At 51.0% G+C, this 24,668-nt stretch overlaps 1 protein-coding gene across 4 annotated transcripts; it reads left to right on the forward strand.

The window, feature by feature from the left end:
- Positions 1-93: 93 nt before the first annotated feature.
- ATPAF2 (ATP synthase mitochondrial F1 complex assembly factor 2) lies at positions 94-24,175 on the forward strand. Of its 4 annotated transcripts, XM_036278452.1 has the most exons (8): positions 94-374; positions 10,550-10,594; positions 10,808-10,953; positions 12,249-12,346; positions 14,341-14,421; positions 20,657-20,769; positions 21,225-21,340; positions 23,741-23,945. In XM_036278452.1, exons 1-8 carry the CDS (start codon positions 242-244, stop codon positions 23,876-23,878), a joined length of 870 nt encoding a protein of 289 aa, XP_036134345.1. In that variant the 5' UTR covers positions 94-241; the 3' UTR covers positions 23,879-23,945. The 4 variants fall into 4 exon arrangements, with proteins under 4 accessions (XP_036134345.1, XP_036134347.1, XP_036134348.1 ...); XM_036278454.1 differs by lacking the exon at positions 20,657-20,769 and having other exon boundaries at positions 100-374; positions 23,741-24,175; XM_036278455.1 differs by lacking the exon at positions 14,341-14,421 and having other exon boundaries at positions 100-374; positions 23,741-23,947.
- The last annotated feature ends 493 nt before the right edge of the window (positions 24,176-24,668 follow it).

A 24,668-nucleotide genomic window follows, 5' to 3' on the forward strand; every position in this document is an offset into this window, starting at 1 on the left:
CGAAGGGGGCGGGGCAAGGTGCTTTTGTGATGCTGATTGACTGGGGGTGTGCGCAGGAGGCGCGCCGCAGTGACGGTGCGCCGTTGGCGTCAGGCGGAAGATGGCGGCGTCCACGGGAGTCTGAGGGCTCTGGGAAGTGGAGCGAGGTTTCCGTACAGAGCGCGCGACTTGCGGGTCCTTTGGCTCTGTGTTTCCTGCTCTCAGGTTTCGCAGCGCTTGTCCTCCCAGGCGCTCGGGCGCGATGTGGAGGAGCGGCCTCTGCCTGCGGGACGGGTGGCGCCATCTCCTGAACCGACCCTCAGGTGGTCCCGTGGTCTCCGTGCAGACGGGGACTGACTGCCCGTCCCTCTTCCGGGCCTACGTCCCCCCGGCAGGTAAGGGAGGCCAGGCATGTCCCCCTCTGGCCTGGGGCCGAGCCGGGCCCAGGTGGGCAGAGAGGTTCAGACGTGCCGAGCGGGGTACCGAGGCTGGGCTCGGGCTCCTGGGGTTGCACCGGCCAGTCTGGTTGCAGGTTGGGGAAGAGAAGACCAGACTAGGGCAGGGACCATCTAGGGCACACATCGCACACCTCTCACACATCTCGTCCAGGCGGGAGATAGTAGTTGACATGTGGCACGTGCATTGTTCTCAAAGTGTATGGCTTTCTTCTCTTGAACAAGGAAAGCTAATGTTATCCTTGTTTTCAGACAGAAAAAGTTGGGTTCTGTGTCAGGACTACTCCAAGGTCACAGAGCAGACTCAGGTTAGTGGAGGACAGAGGTCAGCTTGTCTGACAGATTTCTATGTCTTAGGAGCCCGCACAGCAGGGGTCTAGAACCCAGGTCTTCCATCCTGGTCACCTTCTCTGCAGGTTTCCTGGCCCTCCCTCCTGTCCTATCACAACCGCTGCCACCCCTGCTGAGGAGTTGATTGATACCTCACGCCTCCTTCTTCCCCTCTGATTGTGGTGATACCCCAGAGGAAGTAGTGACTCTTTCATTGCTTCTGGGGAGAGGTTTTAGGGTATCAGACTGACTCACTTAAAAGAGTGAAGAATAGTAACACTATCCTTCATTCAGTTAGTTTTTCTGTGCTGAGGGCAGGAGGCCTGGTGATCTTCAAGACGGAACATGGTCCCCCTGGATGATGTTCATGGTCAAGTGCAGGAGGTTATCATATCCTGGTTAAACGGTAGCTTATAATGCCCTGTGTTAAGGGAAGTGCAAAGAAGCTGTGAGAACACAAAGAAGCACCTTCTCCCATCTTGGGGGTGCCTAGAAAGGGTCTTGGGTTTTTGAAAGGACATTTAAACTGAGAGTTGATAGACGAGTAGGAATTTGCTGTGGAGGAGGAAGAAGAGTGTTGGGCAGCCAGTCCACATCTAGAGGAGACTGGGGTATGCGGAATCTTGCTGTCATACTGCCTCCTTTAGAAAATCTGAAACTCTACAGGCAGTGTGGCATTATGGCAGGGTTACAAATTTGGGGTCTGATGCGGGCTGAATCTCTGAGGTACTGTGTGATCTTAGGCCTTATTTTCCTATGTGAATTGAAGGACTAGGTTGCCTCTGAGGGTCCTTCTGTTAAGTTCTGTAACTTAATTAAATTAATTAATTTATTTACTTTAATCTTCATCTGAGGATATACTTCATTTATTTTCAAACAGAGTGGGAGGAAGAGATAGAGAGAGAGAGAAACATCGATGTGAAAGACATCAACTGGTTGGCTCCCACACGACCCTGACCAGGGCCGGGGACTAAACCAAAACCAGGTGCCTGCCCTTGACCAGAATCGAACCTGCGACTCTTTGGTCTGCAGGCCATTGCTCTAACTGCTGAGCCAAACCAGCCAGGGCAAGTTCTGTAATTTTATACAAATATTGGATGCAACTGGGAACTGAGGCTTCACCTATTAGGGCTCAGGTGTATGGTCTAGAGGTAGGACAGGAAGAGCCAGTAAAGAGGAACAAGGAAGGGCATCTGTGATCATTGTGATTTATAATAAGGTGTGTGTGTGTGTGTGTTTGGTCTTTGTTCTCTTCCTGGCACACAGATCCTAAAAGCTATAAGAGAATCTTTTGTTAAAATATTTGGTCTTTTCCCCTCAAGTGGCTCCAGAGTGAGAAAGATGAAAGCGTCTTTTTGTTTGTTTGTTTGTTTTGTTTTCTTTATTAATTTTAGAGAGGAAGGGAGAGGGAGAGAGAGATAGAAATATCAATGAGAAAGAACATTGATTGGCCACCTCCTGCATGCCCCCCACTGGTGATCAGGCCCACAGCCTGGGCATGTGCCCTGACTGGGAATAGAACCAGTGACCTCTTGGTGCACAGGTCGATGCTCAACCACTGGGCTACACCGGCCAGGCAAAAGGAACGTCTTTTAACCACACCAGAGTTTATGTCAGTGAAGTAACCTTTAGAAAATCCCTAAGGATAGAGACTGGTTGCCATGGGAACCACCCATGTGATTACAGGGTTGGATTTTCAGCCTTACCCCCTGACCTCCAGGAAGGGAGAGGGGCTGGAGATTGACTTGATCATTAATGGCCTGTATGCCTAAGTAGTGTAGCTTCCCTAAAATCCCTGAACTATGGGTTCTGAGAGGCTCAGAGAACTTCCGGGTTGGTGAACATGCAGAGATGCTGGGAGAGTGGCATTTCCAGAAGGGGCATGGAAGCTCCTCACCCCTTCCCACATACCTTTCCTTATGTATCTCTTCATCTGGCCGCTCCTGAGTCGTATCCTCTTATAATAAACCAGTAATCTGGCAAGTGAATGTTTTCCTGAGTTTTGTGAGCTGCTCTAGCAAATTCATCAAACCTGAGGAAGGCTTCACTGGAACCCTGATGTATAGCCAGCTGGGTTGGTCAGAAGCACAGGTGACAACCTAGACTTTCTATTGGAGTCTTGCGAGACTGAGCCCTTAACCTATGGGATCTGACACCAACTCCAAGTGGATAGTGTCAGAACTGGATTGAACTGTAGGACTCCCAGCTGGTGTTGCAGAATTGATGGGTGGGAAAGCCCCCACACATTTGGAGTGTCTCTGTGTGTGTGTGTGTAAAGGAAAATGAGTTGTTGTTTTTTTTCCTTTAACATCATCCCAGGGAATTCAGTTAAGTTGGCAAAAGCAGAGTGTTAATTTAGTTTAGTGGATGCCACTGGTGGCACTTCATCAGCCATCTCCTTTCTTTTCTATTTTAAAGAATCTTTTTAAAAAAATTGATTTGAGAGAGAAAAAAACCATCATTTTGTTGTTCCACTTATTTATGGATTCATTGGTTAATTATTATATGTGTCCTGACTAGGGATTGAACCCCCAGCCTTGGCTTATCAGGACAATACTCTAACCAGCCGGGCTACCGAGCCAGGGCTCTTTTTCCTGTCTACTGCAGACTTACTAGTTTTGGCTTTTGGAAGTGCTTGGCACATGGTGGGTAGTCAACCGTGAAAGAAAATTTGAATGAAAGAATAAAGCACAATGGGAGGGAAGTACATGAATCAGGCCTAATAGTGATCTACAGAGACTGCTAGTTGTGAGATCCTGAGAGTCTTTGGAGTGGTGGAAGATTAAATCCAAGTGGGGCCTTGATGAAGACTTCAATTGGCAGGCAGGGTGATCTTGGCCCCTTAGGAATGGCCATGTCATGGAAGTTGGTCAGAAGCAGAGACGGGGTTTAGGAAAGGGTCGCTTGGGTGTTAGGAGGTGTCTCACTAAGGACACCTTTGTGAGGCTGTGTGGTGGTCCCACTCTGTACCAGCTGCCTGGAGGGGAAGGTGTTCCTGAGAGGCAGCATGTATGACTGAATGCAAAAACCCAGGGACGACAAGGTTAGACATCTCGTCACCTCTGTTTACAGGTTCCCTGTCCCCTGGACCAGTCATTGAGCTTCTCAGAGTCTGTCGCCTCAGAGGCATCTTTCTCATGGTTGTGGTAGATGGAGGAAGAATCTGTAGATAAGGTGTCCAACCTGCCACCTGTTTTTGTAAGTCAAGTTTTATTGGCACACAGCCACACATTCACATGCATATTGCCCAGGGCTGCTTGCACTACAAGGCAGAGCTGAGTAGTTGCAGCAGAGACCCAATGGCCTGTAAAGCCTGAACCATTTACTGTTCAGCTCATGACAGAAAGGAAATTGCCAACCTGTGCTATAGATGCTACAACAATTTGGAAAAAATGTGTTTAGTCATTTAGCCTATTTACATTAATTGCTATGACAGATACATTCGGCCTGAAGAATTTTATAACAGATTTATTGAAGTGTACTTCACTTATTCTTCACTTATTTAAAGTGTACAATTACAGGGTTTTTAGTATATTCACAGAGTTATGTAACCATTGGTACAGTCAATTCTAGAACATTTTCATTATTCCAAAAAGAAACCTGTGCCTGTGAGCTATCACCCTCCCATTGTTCCCTCCAACCTCAGGTAACCACTACTCTCTGATTGCATAGGCTTCCCTATTTAAAAAAATATACTTTTATTGATTTTTTTGAGAGAGATAGAAACACCGACGTGAGAGAGAAACATTGATTGACTGCCCCCTGCACGCCCTGCACTGGTGATTGAGCCTCCCGGGCATGTGCCCTGACCAGGAACTGAACTGGGACCTCCCTGTCCATGGGACAATGCTCAATCCACTTAGCCACACTGGCCAGGCAGGTTTCCCTATTTTGAACATTTTATATAAATGGAATGTGGTCTTTTTTGACTGGCTTTTTTTTTTCACTTAAAATGTTTTCAAAGTTTATCTAAGTTGTGGCATGTGTTAGTACTCTATTCCTTTTCACTGCTGAGTACTATTCTATCTTATTTATCCATTTATCTGTTGTTGATCATTTGGGTTGTTTTGTCTTTTGACTCTTCTGTATACTGCTTGCTGTAATCATTCATGTACAAGTTTTTCTCATATATCTGAGAGTAGAATTTCTGTATTAAATGGTAACTGTTGTCCTGGCCGGTTTGGCTCAGCAGTTGGAGCATTGGCCTGTGGACCAGAGAGTCCCCCCCCACCCCCACCCCCGTTCGGCACGTACTAAAAAAAAAAAAAAAAAAGTAACTATATAACCTTTTGAGGAACTGCCACACTGCTTTCCAAGGGGACTGCACCATTTTACATTTCTACCAGCAGGGATGGAAGTCCCAATTTCTTCACATCCTTGCTAACACGTGTTACTGTCTGTCTTGTTTAGTATGGTCATCCTGGTGAATGTGAAGTGCTATCTCCTGGTTTCCATTTGCATTTCTCCGAGGATGAATGATGTTGAACATGTTTTTATGTTCTTATTGGACATTTGTGTATTTTCTTTGGAGAAATGTCTATTCAGATACTTTGATCATTTTTAATTGGGTTAATTTGCCTTTTTATTATTGATTTGTAGGGTTCTTTATATAGTTGGCCTGAAGATTTTTAATGTCAGAACAGTTGGTTGGAGCCCCCCTCCTCGGATTAGGGTTGGAAGGATACCAGAGAGGATTTCAGCTTTTAAGGCGTAAGGACCACCAGATGGCACTGTTTAAAAAGATAAAGGTGTTAGATAGCGTTAGGAAGGCACTTCTTCTGTTCTTGGTGCACAGTGGGAGTTGTAGTTCTGAGGTTTGGAGTCTTTACAAAGCAAAGGCCAGCCAGGTAATTGTGGCTGATAGAAAGATCCTTCCCTAGTCCATGAATCCTCGGGCAGGAGGGGCAGTGTAGGGGAAGTGACACAGACAGGAGCTGTTTCTGTATATGGATTGAAGTAGCCTCACAGGGCATTAATTCCTAATTCAGACTCTTCACATGAGCAGGGTGTTAGTTTGTTTTTTAACTTGTATATATAGCCTGTGGTCAGCCTATTTATTTATTTATTTATTTTTTAATCCTCACCTGAGGATATTTTTCCATTGATTTTCAGATAGAGTGGGAAGGAGGACAGGAGGGAGGGAAAGAGAGAGAGAAATATCGATGTGAGAGAGACACATAGATTAGTTGCCTCCCACACGACCCCAACCAGGGCTGGGGATCAAACCTCAACTGAGGTACGTGCCCTTGACCAGAATTGAACCCGAGACTCTGGTCCACAGGCCGACAATAACTGCTGAGCCAAACCATCCAGGGCAGCTTTTCAAATTCAACACTTTTTTACACATCCATTTCTTTGTGTCTACATAGTTCACAAAATTGTCTCTTAAAAGGCACTGGGTATGTTTTTGACACAGAAACAGATGTTTGTAAAGGGAATGATTCATATTCAAAATACACTCAACTTCTGGATGCTCCAATAAGACGAGGCTGTTTCTTTCATCTCTGAAGATGGTGTTCCTGTTGCTGTCGGCTAGCCCTGTATTCATGGAGACTGTGGACGTTTCAGAGGCTGCTAGTGGCTTCATGATTTGTCTTATGTGACCCCAAACCTTTGAGGGCCCAGGTGACTCCTACCAAATGACTTTTCCGGATACATTTGCCTGTGAGTACTCCTTATGGCTCCCTTTGCCCTCCTTGCTATGACCTTCCTGATCCTCTCTCCCCAGAAATGGCTCTCACCACTCTCTGGGCATCTCTGACCATCCTCTGCTGGGTAGCTACAGCCTTCTCCTGGCCGTCTTTCTAGTTCTTCATAACTGTGCTCTTGCGAGGCCCCAGACTTTCATTTCAGCTGTTTCCTCTGCTGGAAACTCTTTTGCACACACCCTCCAAAAAGAAATCCGTCAGTGCAGATTGACCGGCTCTTCCTCGTCAGTTCTCAGACGGACTCTGCCTGCTGGGAGCTCTTCCCCAGTCCTCAGGGGCCTGAGCATCCCTGCATGTGTGCATTGCCACCATGGTCACTGTATTGTTGGGCTGGTTCAGTGTCCGTCTCCCCACTGGACAGTTAGTACCTCTGGGGTGGGGTGAGCTTTGAATCCTTCCTGGAAAGGGATTAATACTCACCAGAGTTCGTTTCAAAACTGCCCAGATTGCAGTTTTGCCCCACCCATCCCTGCTGCGTTCAGGAGAGCGCCCTCTGCTGCACCCCTGTACAGGGGCCCTCATCGACACGCCGCAGCCCCGTGATCCTTTGCTCAGCTGCCATCTCTGTCTCGTGGTTTTCTCCTGTTCTGAGCAGTTTTGGTTTCCCTTCCTTGCCCCTCCGTCCTTCCCGCTCCAGGTTTCCTCTCCAGGTTTCCTCTCCCTCCTAACATAAAGAAGTGGGCCTGGCCAGAGCAGAGGAACCAAGGCCTGGCCAGCGAAGCAGGAAAGACGACTTCCCTCGTGGGAAACCCTGCTGTCCTGGCGTCTGGATGGTTCAGCCTGTGCTGTCTGTGTCCATTCCTGGCCCCCAGGTCTCCTGGACCCGCTTCCCACGGCTGTGTGGGGCAGTGTGCTGGAATGCTCCCTACTGACCCATCCTGGGGGGGATCCCTGCCCACACCGCGGTGATGAGTCAGCTTCAGAGCTCTCCCCACTTCCTGCCTGGCCGGCTCTGACGTGCTGCCCGGCCCAGGCGTTGGAGCACGTCCTGGCCCCATCCGGATGCCTGCATCCAGGCCTCCAGACACACAGGAGCCTTCGCATCTCACCTGCCGTCGGACAGACAGGCGGCCAGTTCAGTAGGACATTTAAAAGCAGCCAGGGTGGCCCTGGCCGGTTTGGCTCAGCGGTTAGAGCGTTGGCCTGCAGTCCAGAGAAACCTGGGTTTGGTTTCCACTAACGGCACATAACTCGGTTGCAGTTTGTCCCCGGCCCTGGTTGGGTTGTGCGGGTGACAGCCGCTTGATGTGTCCCTTTTGCGTTGATGTTTCTCTCTCTCTTTCTCCCCCTCCCACTCTATCTGAACAAAATATGGAAAAATGTCCTCGGGTGAGGATAAAAAAAATAAAATAAATAAATAAATAAATAAATAAATAAATAAAAATAAAAGCAGCCAGCATTTCAGTGTCAGATGTGTGAGAGAATCAGTATTATGATTTCAGAGAGAGTGGTAAATCGTGCTAAATCATGTAGCATCATCTCAGTTGTCAGATCTCATTGGTTTGGCTCAGCCATAGAGCACGGCCTGTAGACCAATGAGTCTCGGGTTTGTTCTAGCCAAGGGTACGTACCTCGGTTGTAGTTCATCCCCGGCCCTAGTCAGGGTCGTGTGGGAGGCAACCAGTCGATGTGTCTCTCTCACGTCGATGTTTCTCTCTCCCTTTTCCTCCCACTCTATCTGAAGATGGATGGAAAAATATCCTCGGGTGAGGATTTAAAAAAAAAAAATTTAAACTCTATGAAGACAGGGATTTTTGTCTATTTTGTTCACTGTTTTATCCCAGATACCTAGAGCAATACCTAGAACATAGTCGGCACAAATCTTTTTTGTGGGAAAATAGTTTGGGTCTTAGTAAGTGCAACCATGGGAATGCAATTCCATGTGTAAGCATTAATGACAGCAAGTGAGATTGATGGAAAAAACTGATATGATGTGCAAAATAAAAATACAACGTTCCGCTCTGGCTGGTTTGGCTCAGCGGTTGGAGTGTCGGCCCACGGTCCAGAGAGGCTGGAATTCAGTTCCCGCTAAGGGCACGTACCTCGGTTGCAGTTTGTGTCTGGCCCCACTTGGGGTCGTGTGGGTGGCAGCAAGTCGATGTTTTTCTCTCTTCCTCCCTCTCTCCCTCCCGCTGTATCTGAAGATAAATGCAAAAATATCCTTAGGTGAGGATAAAAAAAACAAAACAGCCCTGGCCGGTTTGGCTCAGCGGTTAGAGCGTCGGCCTGCGGTCCGGAGAGACCGGGTTCGGTTCCCGCTAAGGGCATGTACCTCGGTTGCAGTTTGTCCCCGGCCCTGGTCGGTCGTGTGGGTGGCAGCCACTCGATGTGTTCCTTTCATATCGATGTTTCTCTCTCTCTGTTCCTCTCTCCCTCCCACTCTACCTGAACAAAAAAAAATACAACATTTGGAGTAAGACCAGATATTCTGTTACTTCCTCCCCTCACGCACATTAACCAGTCCTGACTTGCATAGTCTATTCGAATTAATAAAACTTGAACTGAAGCTTGGTTTAAAAAAAAACATTAAGCCCTGGCCGGTTTGGCTCAATGGTTAGAGCATTGGCCTGTGGACCAATGTGTCGAGGATTTGATTTCAGCCAAGGGCATGTACCTCGGTTGCGGTTGGTCCCTGGCCCTGGTCGGGTCATGTGGGAGACAACCAGTCGATGTATCCCTCTCACGTCAATGTTTCTCTCTCCCTTTTTCTCCCACTCTATCTGAAGATAAATAGAAAAATATCCTCAGGTGAGGATTAAAAATAAAAACGTTAAAAGAAGTTAAAAAACATTAAAAATTAATCTCCTTTTCCTTCACGTACTACATCATTATTTCCAATAAGTATCTTTAGTCAGATTCTGAAGGCCTTAGGTACCTGATGAATATGTGAAGGAACAAACGAATGAAGGAGTGAAGGAGTGAATGAATGTTTTACCATAGATGGTAAGGACTGGGTTATGGTGGATAGCTTCCAAAATGTGGCCTATCTGTTTATTAACTGAAGGAATCTGCCTAATCCCTTCTGCTCTTGGTTTTTAATCCCCCAGGTGAAAGGGGGGGATGTGTTTATATTTTCATACAAGATTTCCCTTTTTTTATCTTCACCCGAGGACATTTTTTCATTTTTTGTTCAGATAGAGTGGGAAGGGGAGAGAGTGAGAGAGAGAGAGAAACATCGGTGTGAAAGGGACACATCAAGTGGTTGTTACCCGCATGACCAACCAGGGCCGGGGACAAACTGCAACCGAGGTAAGTGCCCTTAGCAGGAACCGAACCCAGGTCTCTCTGGACCACAGTCCAGTGCTCTAACCGCTCAGCCAAACCAGCCAGGGCCATTGTCATACAAGATTTTCAAGTTACTTTCATTTATTTATTTATTTTTCGTACATGCCCCTAGCGGGAACCAAACCCAGAACTCTCTGGTCCGCAGGCTGACGCTCCAACTGCTGAGCCAAACTGGCCAGGGCTCAAGTTACTTTCAAAAGGAAACACAGGACACAGATTTTCCCCTTCCTAAAGGAAATATTTGGAGTTCCTATTGCATACACAGGCAAGCTGGCTAATTAACTAGTATAGAGATGGAAAATGCTCCTGGGATTGCTACTGACCTCACCACATACTCACGCACACCCATGCACACTGCTTTTTGCTGATCAGAGGGATCAGGCTGGCACACTCAGACGCCATGTTAGGTGTGGGCTCACTGTGCTGGCGTGGGGGTGGCACTATGGGGGTGGCGATTAGAAGTTTGGGAGGGCATGCTTAGAAGGTAAAGCAGAAGGTGCTGGGGAATCTGACAGGGTCCGCAGGCTCGAGATGCTCATGATCAGACTGCTGGGCTGGCGGGGCTTGACCAGGGTTCCATTCCTCCCTCATCCCCGGAGGAGCCATGCCTCCCTCCTACCAGCTGTAATCAGACGCCGGTGATTATGCCACAGAGAGCAGGGCAGACCTGGAATAGTGAGAGAAAGCCAAGCCAGTCAGTCGGCATCAGCAGTAAGGCGACCAGCTGGTCTTGTCACGTCCTGAGTGTCTCGACATGATTCTAAAATGCCTTTTTGAAAATCTCTCTCACAGAAAGGAAGAGGTTTTATCAGAATGTCAGCATCACGCAGGGTGAAGGTGAGTGTCTGAAGTTTTGACTGCCGCTTCTTTTCCCCTGTGAATGCGTAGGAACATGTTCATGTCCAGCCAGCTGGATGGTGAGATGTCCCTCCGCACTCTTGTCGGCTCTGCTTCTGTCAGCCCTCCCTGGGGGACTCGGGGTTGTCTTTGCACCTGTTCGAGTAGCTCGATTCCACGGAGTCCCTGAGAGGTTTCATCTGGTCTCTCAAGGTGGCTTTGAGATCAACCTGGACCACAGGAAGCTGAAAACTCCCCAAGCCAAGCTCTTCACCGTCCCCAGCGAGGCCCTGGCTATCGCAGTAGCCACGGAATGGGACTCCCAGCAGGACACCATCAAGTTCTACACCATGCACCTGGTAACCGCGCGCAGCCCATCGCCGCCGCCGCCACTCTCGCTCTCTAGGGCACCTGGCAGGCTCGGAGATTCCTGTCCTGATTGCAGTAAAGCCCTTGGAGGTGGGCTCCAGCCACAGCTGCCTCCTCAGATGTGCCCGACAGTTCCTCTTGGGGTCGGCCACCTGCAGTTTCCCCTACTCGGAGCTGTGCTGGCGGCTCGGGGCAGGTGTGCCCGCCCTCACTGCCCAGCTGTCTTAGTTCCTGTCATGGCAGCTATCCATGTTCCATCATACTCCAGTCTGTCATCGTCTGCTTTACGTCTGTGCTGCCTTGTGAGCAGATGGGCAGGACCACACAGCCAGCTCCTGTGTGAAGTGTAGTCAGCACTGGGTGTAGACTAAGTGCAAGACTCAAGGGGCAGGTGAGGAGTAAGGACCCCTGCTTGGGGATCCCGTCCACAGGACCACGGGGGCACTGGAACAGCCTGGGTAGGGTCGGCTCAACTGGGTTCAGGCCCTACTTCCAAACCACAACCTTGGGCAAGTTACTGCCCCTTTAGCCCCACGTTCCCCATCTGTGAGGGCGGATGATACTGCCCACTTGTGGAGTGCTTGTGGGATGAGCTGCTGCACGGACAGCCTGGGTATGGTCCCGGCGCGCACAGACGTTCCGTCAGCAGGGGCTTGTGCTGTTGTCCTGGCCACCGCAGTGCTGGGCCTCCACATACCTGACCCAGGCACGCCCAGTGTCTTCACAGCTGCCGCGGTGCCAGCCTGCTTCGTTGTCTGATGACGGTGGCCGACAGGGCTGCAGGCCCGCCGCAGAGTCCCCCAGCAGCCTGCTGTTTCTGGCTTGGCTGACTGTTCCCCTGCCCCTGGGGTGTTAAGGAGCTAGCTGGTGAGCTTCCAGTCAGATTTGAATTCCGACAATGCTTATGAGTCTTATTAATTGAATTTGACCTTCATGGGACTCGGTTCCCACATCTCTGAAATGGGTCTAACAGTACCTGTCCCAAGGGTTGTGAGGATTGAACTAAATACAGCAGAGCCTAGCAGTAAAGAGTGTGAGCCCTTGGGCAGTACACAACCCAGGGGCCTGGGGCGATTCTGAGTCCCACGAGCTGCCACGGCGCGGTTGGTGCAGACCTGGCCATGGGAAGCTCAGTAGGTGTGCTACGGCTGAGGCGGTGGAGCTGCTCGGTCGAGGGCTCTGGGTGTACTGGCCGGCCCCCCTGCTGCTGCGGGTTGGGCACAGTGCCCTCGGAGTGCTTCATGGGCCCAGTGGGTGGTGACGGGCTCTCTGCCTTCTGATTCAGACCACTTTGTGCAACACGTCCTTAGACAACCCAACACAGCGAAACAAGGACCAGCTGATCCGGGCAGCCGTGAAGTTTCTGGACACCGACACCATCTGGTAATTGACGTTTAGATGAGCATCCCCCTCAGACCTAGTGCGTTCCTGGGCTGTTTGCCTCATTTGCCCAGTTGTCTGTAGAAGAGGAGCAGGCCCTTTGCCTTGTCTCCCGGGGCAGGGGAGCAGTCTCGCTGACACCAGCATTCACCTCTCTGTACACCCTGGGACAGAGACTCCTGGGCTGCAGAGGGCGGGAGCACCAGGCACAGCCCTTCTGCAGCCCAGTGGCTGCCTGCCCCTTGGCTTGGGCACAGGGTTGTCGCTGTGTGCCCTGCCCCTTGGCTTGGGCACAGGGCTCTTGGTATGTGCAGCTCTTGCAGGCTCCAGGGCCAAGGGGGTCACTTGCCAACCCCCAGAAGGGCCTCTGACCCTAGACTTCACCTACCAGCACATTCTCGTGTAGGCACCCTGGTCACCACCTGTCAGCCTGGATGCAGAGATGATCAGATGTTGATATTCAGGAGCTGGCTTCCTCTGCTTTTAAATTTTCCCATTGTGTCCACGTTTCCTTCCTTCCTTCTCTCCTTCCTTCCTTCCTTCATTCCGTCCGTCTGTCTGTCTGTCCGTCCGTCTGTCCGTTCTTGGAATTGGCTCACTCGGTTTTACTAGAGGCCAAGCAGTGTCACAGCTGCTATCTGTGAACTAGAGGATTAAAGCCGGTGGCATAATTCAGCCCGGGTCTGAAGGCCTCTCACCCCCCCCCACACACACACACACGCCCGTATTATAAACAGTGACTCGCGGGATTATGGGGACTCAGAAGTCTACTGTTGTCCGTGGGTGGACCGGCCAGCAGGCTTGAGAGCGGAGTGAGCCAACTTTCAGCTGGAGCCTGCAGGCGGGACCAGAGCTGATGTACCAGCTCAGGGTGTGCAGGCCGAAGGAGTGCCCTTGTTTTCGAGCTGATTGGTAGAGATGTTGAAGGGAAGCTGCAGTGGCTGAGCACCCTGTCGCTAGCCGAGTGCTCTAGGAGCCCGAGTGATGTCACAGGGTGCGTGACATCAGCAGGGAGGGCTGCTGGGGCACAGCTCGGGGAGAGGCCCACAGTGCCCGTTTTGAGTTGCTGGCCATCTGATTGCAGGGAACAGAAACTTATCCAACTTAGCTCAGGTAAGAGGGTTCTCTTGAAAACTATACAGGACCCTGATAGCAAGTGAGGGACAGCTGGCTGCCCTGTGTGAGAGCTGGACGATTGGCTGCCCGAATTTCTCCCTCTGCCCCCTCGTCTGCTCCTCCACAGCCCAGCTTTTCTTACACACTCACGATCTCTCTTCTCCCCTCTGCTCACACCAGACTGCTGTTCTACAGTGCCCACTTGGTTCCTGTCCCATGAGGCCTTGCAACTAAACTCCCCTCAGCAGACTCCATCTCTGTGTCTCCTAGTCAAAGCAAAGGGTGTGGCCTGGACCAGGTGGTGTGGCCTGGACCAGATGGGCTCAGGCCTCCATGACAGCAGCTGCATCTAGAGCCAGGAGACAGGTGGGCTCAGGAAGTCCAAGCAGGCACCTTGACCTGCGGCCAGGAACATCTCTCTTGGAAGGGGCGCAGGTAGCGGGGATGCAGAGGCTGCGCTAGATAGCGTCATGGTCAGCGCCCTAGGACAGAGTGGTCTGGGCAGTTAAAAGAGGGTACACAGTGCTACCAGCCTTGACTCATCAAGCAGTCAGGGAAATTCAGGACAGTGGTTCTCAAACTCAAGCTCATATTAGACTCCCCTGGAGGGCTTGTTAAAACACAGGTTTCTGGTCTTCACCTGCCGAGGGTCTGCTTCCCGTAGGTGTGGGGTGGGCCTGAACGTGTACTTGAACCAGTCCCGGGATGGGGCCGTGCTGCTGGCCCTCAGGCCTCACTGAGAACCTGCCTCGGGGGAGAGTGGTGGGGCCAGGGCAGAGGAAGGTTCTTTTTGCCGTTGCCCTTTGTGTGTCTCTGTTGTCTGTCACTGGACGAAGGAGTGGCACTTTGTTATTAATGAGGTGACTTTCACAATGAATTAGCTACAGGGTGGAAGAGCCAGAGACACTCGTGGAACTTCAGAAGAACGAGTGGGACCCCATCCTGGAGTGGGCTGAGAGGAGGTAAGATGTGCACGGTCAGGGCCATGCTGGGTGGGGCAGAGCTCTTGGGTGGCAGGCGTCCTGAGTCCAGAGCACCCTTGGGATTTGGTTTCATCCAGATGTTCAGGACCACACTGGAGAAAACGTTCCTCAAATTGGGCTCGGCCGCCGTGCACCTGTGTTAGCAGGCTTCGTGCCAAGTGTGGCCCAGCTCTGCCTGATCAACTGTGGCCGTGAGCCAGGGACTTTTAGCTCCCCAAGGGTTAACTCCTAATCCTGACCTCTTAGGGTGTTTTGAGGAGTAAATGCAGTGATTGTTAATGTCCTGCTTGGCACACAGTGGTTCACGGTCCAGAATCGCCATCTTTACCGCTGTCACTATGGCCCCACTGTTGAAATACATCATAAAACAGTGTGATATGTACACACGTGGACATTTATCATGGATATAAGGTGTCCAGGAATTGAGGATGCCCAGTACTCTTCCTTATCAGAAAGACTTTTGTGCAAACCGAATAGACTATCGATGTGGTGGCAGAATTCAGTTTCATTTCATCCCAAGGGCACTTTGGAAGGGCTACTACGTCAATACCTCTTGACCCCACAGTAGTTTGTAAGGTCATGTGGATTTGAGCATAGCGTTTTCCACAAAAGTGATTCTGTCGGTCCGTCTGTCTCATGTGGACACATTTACTGAGTGCCCACGATACACCAGGCATCTCTCAGTTGTACAGTAAAAGGCATGGCCAATGTGTTAAAGGAACGAGTGAAATGTAACAGATAGAGTACCATGTCAGAACTGCGAGGATGCAATGTCATTTTGGTGTCTAATGAAATACAACGATGTTTAGGTGCCTGGAGATTTTTGCTGTGATTCAAAATGGTCGGCTTTTGGTGGCAGTTGAGATTTCTTGTTGTTAATAATTTTCGGAAAAACTAGACCATTTGCTCTGTTTCACTTGTACTATTAGAAATTTCGGTAAGAATAGTTCTAAACCAATGGGGAAAAGCAGTGATCTGTGAGAGAAAATGACGGTTTCTGGCTAAGGTGGTGGAGGAGGTAAACATGGGAATTGCGTCCTCCCACAACCACGTCGGAATTACAACCAAACTGAAGAGCAACCATCACTTAGAACCACCTGAAGTCTCGCTGCACAGAAGTCCCATAACTAAGGGTGTACAGAAGACGCCACATTGAGACTGGTAGGAGGGGTGGAGATATAGAACGGGCAGGTCTCACACCCATGTGTGGTGGTTAGAAACCGTGAGGGAGCTCTGGCCAGTGCCTGGGTTGCAGGTTTCATCCCTGGCCTTGGTCTGGGTGTGTGCGGGAAGCAACCAGTCGATATGTCTCTCACATCGATGTTTCTCTCCTCTCCCTCTCCTCTCTCCCTACCCCCTCCCAACCAATCTGTCTAAAAATCAATGGAAAAAACTTTTTTTTTTAATCATGAGGGATATCTCAGTTATGGAGGTACCCCAAGAGGAGCAAGAGGTCCCAACCCTACACCATGCTTCCCAGCCCAGGGTTCCGGTGCCTGGAAGAGAAGTCCCCACGCCTTCTGGCAGTGAAAACTAGTGGGGATTGTGGGTGAGTGAGAGGGAGGCTGCTGGAGTCCCAGGTGTTCCTCTTAAAGGGACCATGCACAGGCCCACTTGCTCTGAGCTCAGGCGCTAGGGCAGCAGGTTGGAAAGGCACCAGGGATGTATGGGACGAACTGAATGGTTTGGCTTCCAGGGAAGGCCTGGAGGGGCAGCTGTGTCCCAGGCAGAAGTGCTGGAGAAGCCATTGTTTCTTTGCTGAGCACGCCCCCTGCAGGCAGCTGAGCGCCATATCTGAGCCTCCATCAGCCTGGCTCAGACGTTCACACTGCCCTGGCGGTTTTCTGAGACCCTGCCTCCTCCAGCTTGTGGGCCCACCCGAGCTGCTTCCAGTGGCAGTTCCAGAGAAGTGGCCTGTCTTGGCTCATGCTGCGGACTTTTCTAAATCTCCCAAAGGGCCACAACCCCAGACTAGCAGCATCTGGCCTCAGCATGCCCCGTACCTTTTACTAAGCAGTCCCAAGCCTGGCACGAGTGGCGGCCTGCCTTGGTTCCCTGCCTGGCTTCTCCCAGGCACCTCCAAGCCCAGCACAAGTAGTATACATCTGCAGATTTGTAGCTCATCCTGGGTGGCCCCAGGCAGGGACTGACTGGCTGGCACCTCCCAGGAGGCCCCAGAGCCAGTGCACCCAGTAGATAGCTTCAGACCACACTGGAGCAACATCCAACCACCTCCACAGTGACACACCCAAGAGGTTGACCGGGCGAGCACCTGATGCCCACTGGAGTGAGTCCTGCTCTGTGGGGTGGGCCCTGCACATGAGCTGCTCTGCTGTAACTTTGGCCAGTCCTCAGCAATCAGCCTGGGGGTCAGTCCCTCCCGTTGATGTGCCAACAGCAATCAAGGCTCCACTACAACAGGAGTGTGTGAACAGTCCTCATGGGGGGTGGGGTACACCTGGAGCACCCCACTCAGATGACTGAAGGCAGCCTCACAGGACACCTACCACGTAAAGCCACCATATGAAGACTGGGAGACGTAGCAGCTCTACCTAGTACATAGAAACGAACACAGGGAGGCAGCCAAGAAGAGGAAACAAACAAACATGTCCCAGATGAAGGAACAGGACAGAACTCCAGAAAAAGAACTGGACTAAATGGGGATAAGCAATCTACCAGATGCAGAGTTTGAAAGACTGGTCATACAGATGCTTAATGAACTTAGGGGAAAAATAGATCAACTCAGTGAGAACTTCAACAAAGAAATAGGAAACATAAGAAAGGACAGTCAGAAATGAAGACTACAGTGACAAATGAAAAATATACTAGAAGGAATCAATAGTAGAATTTATGAAGCAGAAGATCGAATCAGCAATTTGGAACATAAGGTAGCAGAAAACATCCAAGCAGAACAGCAAAAAGAAAAATTTTTTAAAATGAGGGTGGTTTAAGGGGCTTCTGGGACATCATCAGATGTACAAACATTCACATCATGGGGGTGCCAGAAGAAGAGAGGGAGCAAGGAATTGAAAACTAATTAAGAAAAATAATGACAGAAAATTTCCCTAACTTGGTGAAGGAAAAAGACATACAAGTCCAGGAAGCAGAGAGAGACTCCCAAACAAGATGAACTCAAAGAGGCCCACACCAAGACACATCATAATTAGAATGCCAAAGGTTAAAAACAAAGACTCTTAAAATCAGTGAGAGAAAACCAATTAGTAACTTACAAGGGAGCTCCCATAAGACTATCAGTTGATTTTTTTTTTTTTTAAAGAATGATTTTTTCTTTATTTTTAAAATTTATTGATTGATTTTAGAGAGAGAGGAAGGGAGAGGGAGAGAGACACAGAAACATGGATGAGAGAGAACATCAATTGGCCGCCTCCTACATGCCCCCCACTGGGGATCGGGCCCATAACCTGGGCATGTGCCCTGACTGGGAATCGAACTGGCGACCTCTTGGTGCAGGGGTCAACACTCAACCACTGAGCCACATTGGCTGGGCTGTCAGTTGATTTTTTCAACAGAAACTTTGCAGGCTAGAAGGGAGTGTCAGGAATTATTCAAAGTAATGAAAAGCAAGGACCTACAACCAAGATTACTCTACCCAGCAAAATTGATCATTTAGAGTTGAAGGACAGAAAAAGAGCTTCCCAGATAAGAAAAAAGCTAAAGGAGTTCATTACCACCAAACCAGTATTACAAGTCATGTTAAAGGGTCTTCTTTTTTAAAAATTATTTTTATCCTTACTCGAGGACATTTTTGCATTTATCTTCAGATGGAGGGGAGGGAGAGAGGGAGAAAGAGAGAGAGAGAAACATCGATGTGAGAGAGACACATCGACTGGTTGCCACCCTCACGGCCCCAACCGGGGCCAGGGACAAACTGCAACCGAGGTACGTGCCCTTAGTGGGAACTGAACCTGGGTCTTTCTGGTCCATGGCCAACACTCTTAACTGCTGAGCCAAACTGGCCAGGGCAAAGGGTCTTAGAAGAAGAGGAAGAGGAAGAGGAAGAGGAAGAAAGATTAAGGATATGAATAATAAAATGGCAATAAATACATATCTATCAACAATTTATTTTATTTTTTATTTATTTTTTAGATAGAGTAGAAGGGAGGGAGAGAGAGAAACATTGATGTGAGAGAGACACATCAATTGGTTGCCTCCTACACGACCCCGGATCAGGGCCAGGAATCGAACCTACAACCCCTTGGTCCACGGGCCGACGCTCTAACCGCTGAGCCAAACCAGGCAGGACATCATCAACAATTACCTTAAATGCAAATGGATTAAATTGCCCAGTGAAAAAACACAGAGTGGCTGAATGAGTGTGAAAGCCAACCCATACATAAGCACCCTACAAAAGACTATCTTCAGATTGAAAGATACACAGCGACTACAGTAAATGGATGGAAAAAGTTATTTCATGAAAATGGAAACAAACAGAAAAGCTGGAATAGCAATACTTATAACAAACAAAATAGACTTCAAAGCAAAGGCTATAAAAGAGACAAAGAAGGACCCAGCAGTTTCACTTCTAGATATTTATCTAAAGCAACGCAAAGACTTTGGCATCTGTGTGTTCGTCACAGCATTATTTACCATAGCCAAGATATGGAAGCAACCTAACCGTCCATCAACAGATGAATGGATAGAGAAGATGTGGTACATGTATATAGTGAAATATTAGTCAGCCTCAAAAAAAGAATGAAATCTTATCATTTGCAACAACATGGATGGATCAAGAGGGTGTTGTGCTGAGAGAAAGAAGTCAGACAGAGAAAGACAAATGCCACATGATTTCACTTACATGTAGACTCTAAAATACAACATAAAACAGAAGCAGACTCATAGATACAGAGAACATTTTGATGGTTGTCAGAAGGGAGGAGGGTTGAGAGACTGGGTGGGTGAAAAAGATGAAGGGATTAAGAAGCACAAATTGGTAGTTACAGAACAGTCATGGGGGTGTAAAGTACAGCATAGGGAATATAGTCAGTAATATTGTGATAACTGTTCATGGTGTCAGATGGGTGCTAGATGTATTGGGGTGATCACTTCATAAGTTATATAGTGCGTAATCACTGGGTTGTACACCTAAAACTAATATAACATTGTACATCCTCAGTAATTGGAAAATAAAAAATTAAGCAAAAAAAAAAGAAAATGAAAAAAAATGTGCTTTTATTTCATTGTTTTTTCTGTAGTTATGATTGTTCTTGAAAATGTATTATTCTTGCCCTGGCCAGTTTGGTTCAGCAGTTAAAGCGTTGACCTGCGGACCAGAGAGACCCGGGTTTGATTTCCGCTAAGGGCATGTACCTCGGTTGCAGTTTGTCCCTGGCCCCCGTTGGGTTCGTGTGGGTGGCAGCCACTCAATGTATCCCTCTCACATCGATGTTTCTCTCTCTCTTCCTCCTCCTCTCCCTCCTGCTCTATCTGAAGATAAATGCAAAAAAAGAAAATAAAAAAGAAAATGTATTATTCTTAAAGCCAGCTCATGTCTCAGACAAAAAACAATGCTTTGTTTATAGTAGAGGCTTAATAAATATCTGATAGTGATTGAATGATATAGGACACGCACCAATGTTATTGTAAGGAAAGAAGCATTTAAAAGAAATCTCTTATGAGTTCATTGTGAAATTTTTTCTTAAAAAGTTTAAAAAACACCTTTTTTGTTGTTGTTAATCCTCACCCAGGATATTTTTTCCATTGATTTTTAGAGGAAGGGAGGGAGGAAGGGGAGGAGAGAGAAAATCGATGTGAGAGAGAAACATTGTCTGGTTGCCTCTCACACACGCCCCTGCTGGGGCTGGGGATCGAACCTGCAACCCAGGTACGTGCCCTTGACTGGAAATCGAACCCGTGACCCTTTGGTGTGTGGGCTGCTGCTCTAGTCACTGAACCACACGGGCCAGGGCAGCCCACACTTCTGATCAAGATTCCAGGCAAATAGGATTTCAGGCGAAACCTGTTCTCAGGACTCACTGACCCGTGCCTCCATTCAGGGCGGCTTCTCCACCCTCTGGCTTTGCTCATGAGACACATCAGGTCAAGAAGTCACTGACTACAGTGGCAGTTGCTCCCAGAATCCCCAAGACTGGTCTTGGCCACATGCCCTGAAGGGGAGCACCCCCGCTTAGCAGGTTGGGGCTTTGCTTCTGGGCAAAGCTGAGGCGTAGAGCACACCAAGGCCATGTCCTTTCAGGTTCGGTGTGGAGATCGGCTCCTCTACCAGCATCCTGGGGCCCAGCATCCCAGCCCGGACACGGGAGGTGCTCGCCAGCCACCTGGCATCTTACAGCACGTGGGCCCTACAAGGTGCGCACGGCCTTCCCTGGGCAGGAGTGTGCATGGGAGGGAGTGTGGACGGGAGGGGGTGTGGACGGGAGGGGGAGAGTGGGGGGGGGGCTGTGATGCTCACTCTGCTCGGTGGAGAGGAGAAAGTGGGTTTTCCCTTCAGAAGTTCAGATCTCATTGACCTGGCCCAGGTCCTATGCCCATCCCTGGCCAATCACTGGGCAGGGGGTAGAATGGTTCAGGCCATGTGCCCACCCCAGGTTGGAGCAGAGGGGGATCTCCCCCAAGGAGAACCAGAGTGTGCTTGCAGGACAGTGAGGAATGGGGACAGCTGGTCCAGAAGCCATGTGCCCTGTGGTTCTCCCCACCTGGTACCTTTGCTCCTCTAGGGGGAGGGGCTCACAGGAGCAGGTCTGGCAGCTACCCTGCTTCAGGGTGGGGTGCCTTGGGCCCTGACTTGGCTGGTGTCCCTGCAGGGATCGAGTTTGTGGTGGCCCAACTCAAGTCCATGCTGCTGACCCTGGGCCTGCTGGACCTGCGCCTGACGGTGGAGCAGGCCGTGCTGCTGTCGCGCCTGGAGGAGGAGTACCAGGTGAGGGTGCACACTGCAGGCGAGTGCCTGTCCCGCCCCCTCCCCCTTGCCTCGGGTCCCCCACCCTCCCACTCGCTTCACGCCTGGAGGTGAGGCAGCCCGCTGTGGGCAAGTGCCTGTCCCGCACCTCCCACCTGCAGACTGACTGCGGTCTGCTTTATTGCGTACATAACAGAAACCACAACAAATAATGACAAAGTAACAGTGTTACCCCTTCCCTCCAGCATTGTGCTCAGCTCTCTTCTCACCTCCCCTCCTCGTCTAAACAACCTGCTCAGGTTGGGGCTGTTGTTACCCCCATTTTACACAGGAGGAAACTGAGGCACAAGCCACACCCCCAGGAAACACTGGAGCCAGGTATTCCAGGTCAGGGCCCCCCCACCCTGCAGGAGGCAAATCAAGATCGCTTGGGCCTGGAACACTGCAAGAGGGGCTGCTGCGACGGCTGGGCACCTGGGTGTCCTGGAGCCCCTCTGCGCCCTGACATTCACCCAGGCCGCCGGGCGGCAGGTGCAGAGGGGCTGCCGCTGGTGCACGCGTGCCGGTGCCTCGGGCGTCCATGGGGTAGCTCCTGTCGGTCGCATTTCTTTCCTCACTGAGGGCGTGGCATTGAGTGTAGGTGGGAGAGAAACATCCATGTGAGAGACAACCTCCACTGGTTGCCTTCCAGGTGCACCCTGACCAGGGATCGAACCCACAACCCAGGCATGTGCCCTGACTGGGAATCAAACCCTCTGGTGCACCGGATGTCATTCAGCCAGCTGAGCCACCCGGCCAGGGCTCATGGTTTTTATTCATTCATTTATTCTTTTTTTTTTTTTTTTCCCTTTATTGATTTTAGCGAGAGAGGTTCGGAGAGGTAAAGAGAGAGAAACATCGATGAGAGAGAACATCGACTGTCCACCTCCAGCACACCCCTCACTGGGGATCAGACCCACAATCTGGGCACGTGCCCTGACCAGGAATCGAACCAGCAACCTCTTGGTGCATGAGTTGACGCTCAACTACTGAACAACACCGGCTGGACTAGGGCTCGCATTTTTTTTTTTTTTTTTTTATCATCCTCACCCGAGGACATTTTTCCATTTTTTGTTCAGGTAGAGTGGGAGGGAGAGAGAGGAACAGTGAGCGAGAGAAACATCGATGTGAAAGGGACACCTCGAGTGGTCACCACCTGCACAACCAACCAGGGCCGGGGACAAACTGCAACCGAGCTACATGCCCTTAGCGGGAACTGAATCCAGGTCTCTCCGGTCCGCAGGCCGATGCTCTAACCGCCGAGCCAAACCGGCCAGGGCTAGGGCTCGCATTTTTTAATAGATTACGGCAGTCTTTGCTGCTATTTCTCCGACTTCGTGAGGTTGATGGCTGTTACAGATTGGTTCCTCGCATGATGAACCCCTTTGGAATGGCAGTGTTGCCCAAGTCCATCTAGTCATCTGCTCAGAAAAATCCCCCATCTGTTTCTGTATCGCAAAAGAAGCTAGGTATTCTCGGGGTGTTAGAAACAATTAAATGGCAGGAGGGATGACCTGTGGGTATGAGGCTGCGAGGGTTCTGAGAGAGAGGGCACCAGGAAGCCTGGTTCCTGGTCTGGGCTCTGCTTCTGACTGTGGGACCTGAGCCAGGCCATTGCTTTCTGGGGTTCAGGTGTGATGGCCATGAAATGAGGACGAGCCTAGACGATGTTCGTGAGCTCGCAGACACACAGAATACTCTTCAGATGGCATATACCAGGGGTCCAGATGGGACTCGGCCACCAGAAATGCGGACAGCTTCTGTGATAGCTAGTTCTGAGTTCCTGGATGGGCTGGACAGCTGGGCCAGGCAGCTGGGTCAGGCCTCCGGCCCCGGTCCAGGGAGCAGCTGGTGGGTTGGACTGGACTCACACTGACATCTGGAGAGCCACGCTGTGCCCGTCAAGTCCAGGGGGAAGCTGCTGCCCTGCCCCAGGGTACAGAGCAGAGGCCTCTGGTGCTGCAGCTCCCGGGAGCCAGGGATGAAGTGACCAGTGCCCTGGCTGATTTGACCCCACTCACGGGGGCCACTTGCAACCCAGCCTGGGGGGCAGCTCGTAAGAGGCATTGCACAGGCTGCCTGTGTGGGGGGCAGTGCGAGAAGGGGTGGCAGAAGGGGTGGCGCGCGGCCTAGTGCCTGGCCTGCTGACGGGGGTGCTTCCTGCCCCTGGGCCCAGATGCCCCGAGACCAGCCACACCTGTCGGACTTGGGTGCCGCCGGCCACCGCTGTGCCCTCACCTGCTGCTCCCCAGCATGTATGCCCTGCGTGGTTAGGCAGGACTGGAGCCCGTGGCCTCCGTCCCCCATGGGGTGTGTGGCTTTGACTGGCAGGCGGCAGGCCCTGAGCTGCTCACTCCATGTCATTTCTTGTCCTTGCCTCAGATCCAGAAGTGGGGCAATGTGGAATGGGCCCACGACTACGAGCTGCAGGAGCTCCGGGCGCGCACAGCCGCGGGCACCCTCTTCGTGCACCTCTGCTCCGAGAGCACCGGGGTCAAGCACAAGCTCCCGCAGGAGTGAGGCCGGCGGGGCGCCGGCAGGGCGCCTACAGGGCGGAGGCTCCCCCAGAGCCCCTCAGTCCAGCCTGAGCCCCTGAAGGAGTGAGGCCAGCGGGGCGCCTGCAGGGTGGAGGCTCCCCCAGCCTGCGCACACCATGGCTTGGCCTCCACTTGGCATCTCCGAGATGCCCAAGACGGTAGCAGTGCGGGATCTGGTGGTCGCTGGAGTCTGCCCTGGGTGCCCTGCCCTGACCAGCATGGGGGAGGGGACAAGGTGGACCAGTGGTTTTCTCAGCCCTATTGTATTAAACATTTTTCCACCCCAGAAAGGTGCTGCACCTGATTGCATTTACGCCTCCACACATCTTCCTTCCCCGTGTGACACTGGGTTCCACCAAGGTCTAGCAGCTCCCTCCCACAGCGGAGCGCCACCTGCTGCCTGTGCGGAACCTCGCTGCCCCCGGGGTCATGTCATCCACAGACAGCTCTGTGAACCCTCGCTCCCCAGGAGCAAAACTGCATGGCTCCCATTTGTGGGGCACCAGCCACCTGCCAGGGGTTACACCCCGCTTCCCATGCATGTCCCCCAAGTGCCTGGCCTCCTGGGGAAGGCACTGCCACATCCCCACTACGCAGAAGCTCGGGCCGCCCCGTGACATGCTCCTCCCCTCCGCAGATCTCTGGGTCCCAGCGGCCAGGCTCAGAGGGAGCTGCAGCCTCTCTGCCTTGGGGCTGCTGTGCCTCAGCACTCGGAGGAGCGCAGGGCACCGTCCACACTGGCTGCCTTGGCCTGCAACCAGCGGCCTGCCCGG

The sequence above is a fragment of the Molossus molossus genome, unplaced genomic scaffold (assembly GCF_014108415.1).
Source record: "Molossus molossus isolate mMolMol1 unplaced genomic scaffold, mMolMol1.p scaffold_m16_p_28, whole genome shotgun sequence".
NCBI lineage: Eukaryota > Metazoa > Chordata > Mammalia > Chiroptera > Molossidae > Molossus > Molossus molossus.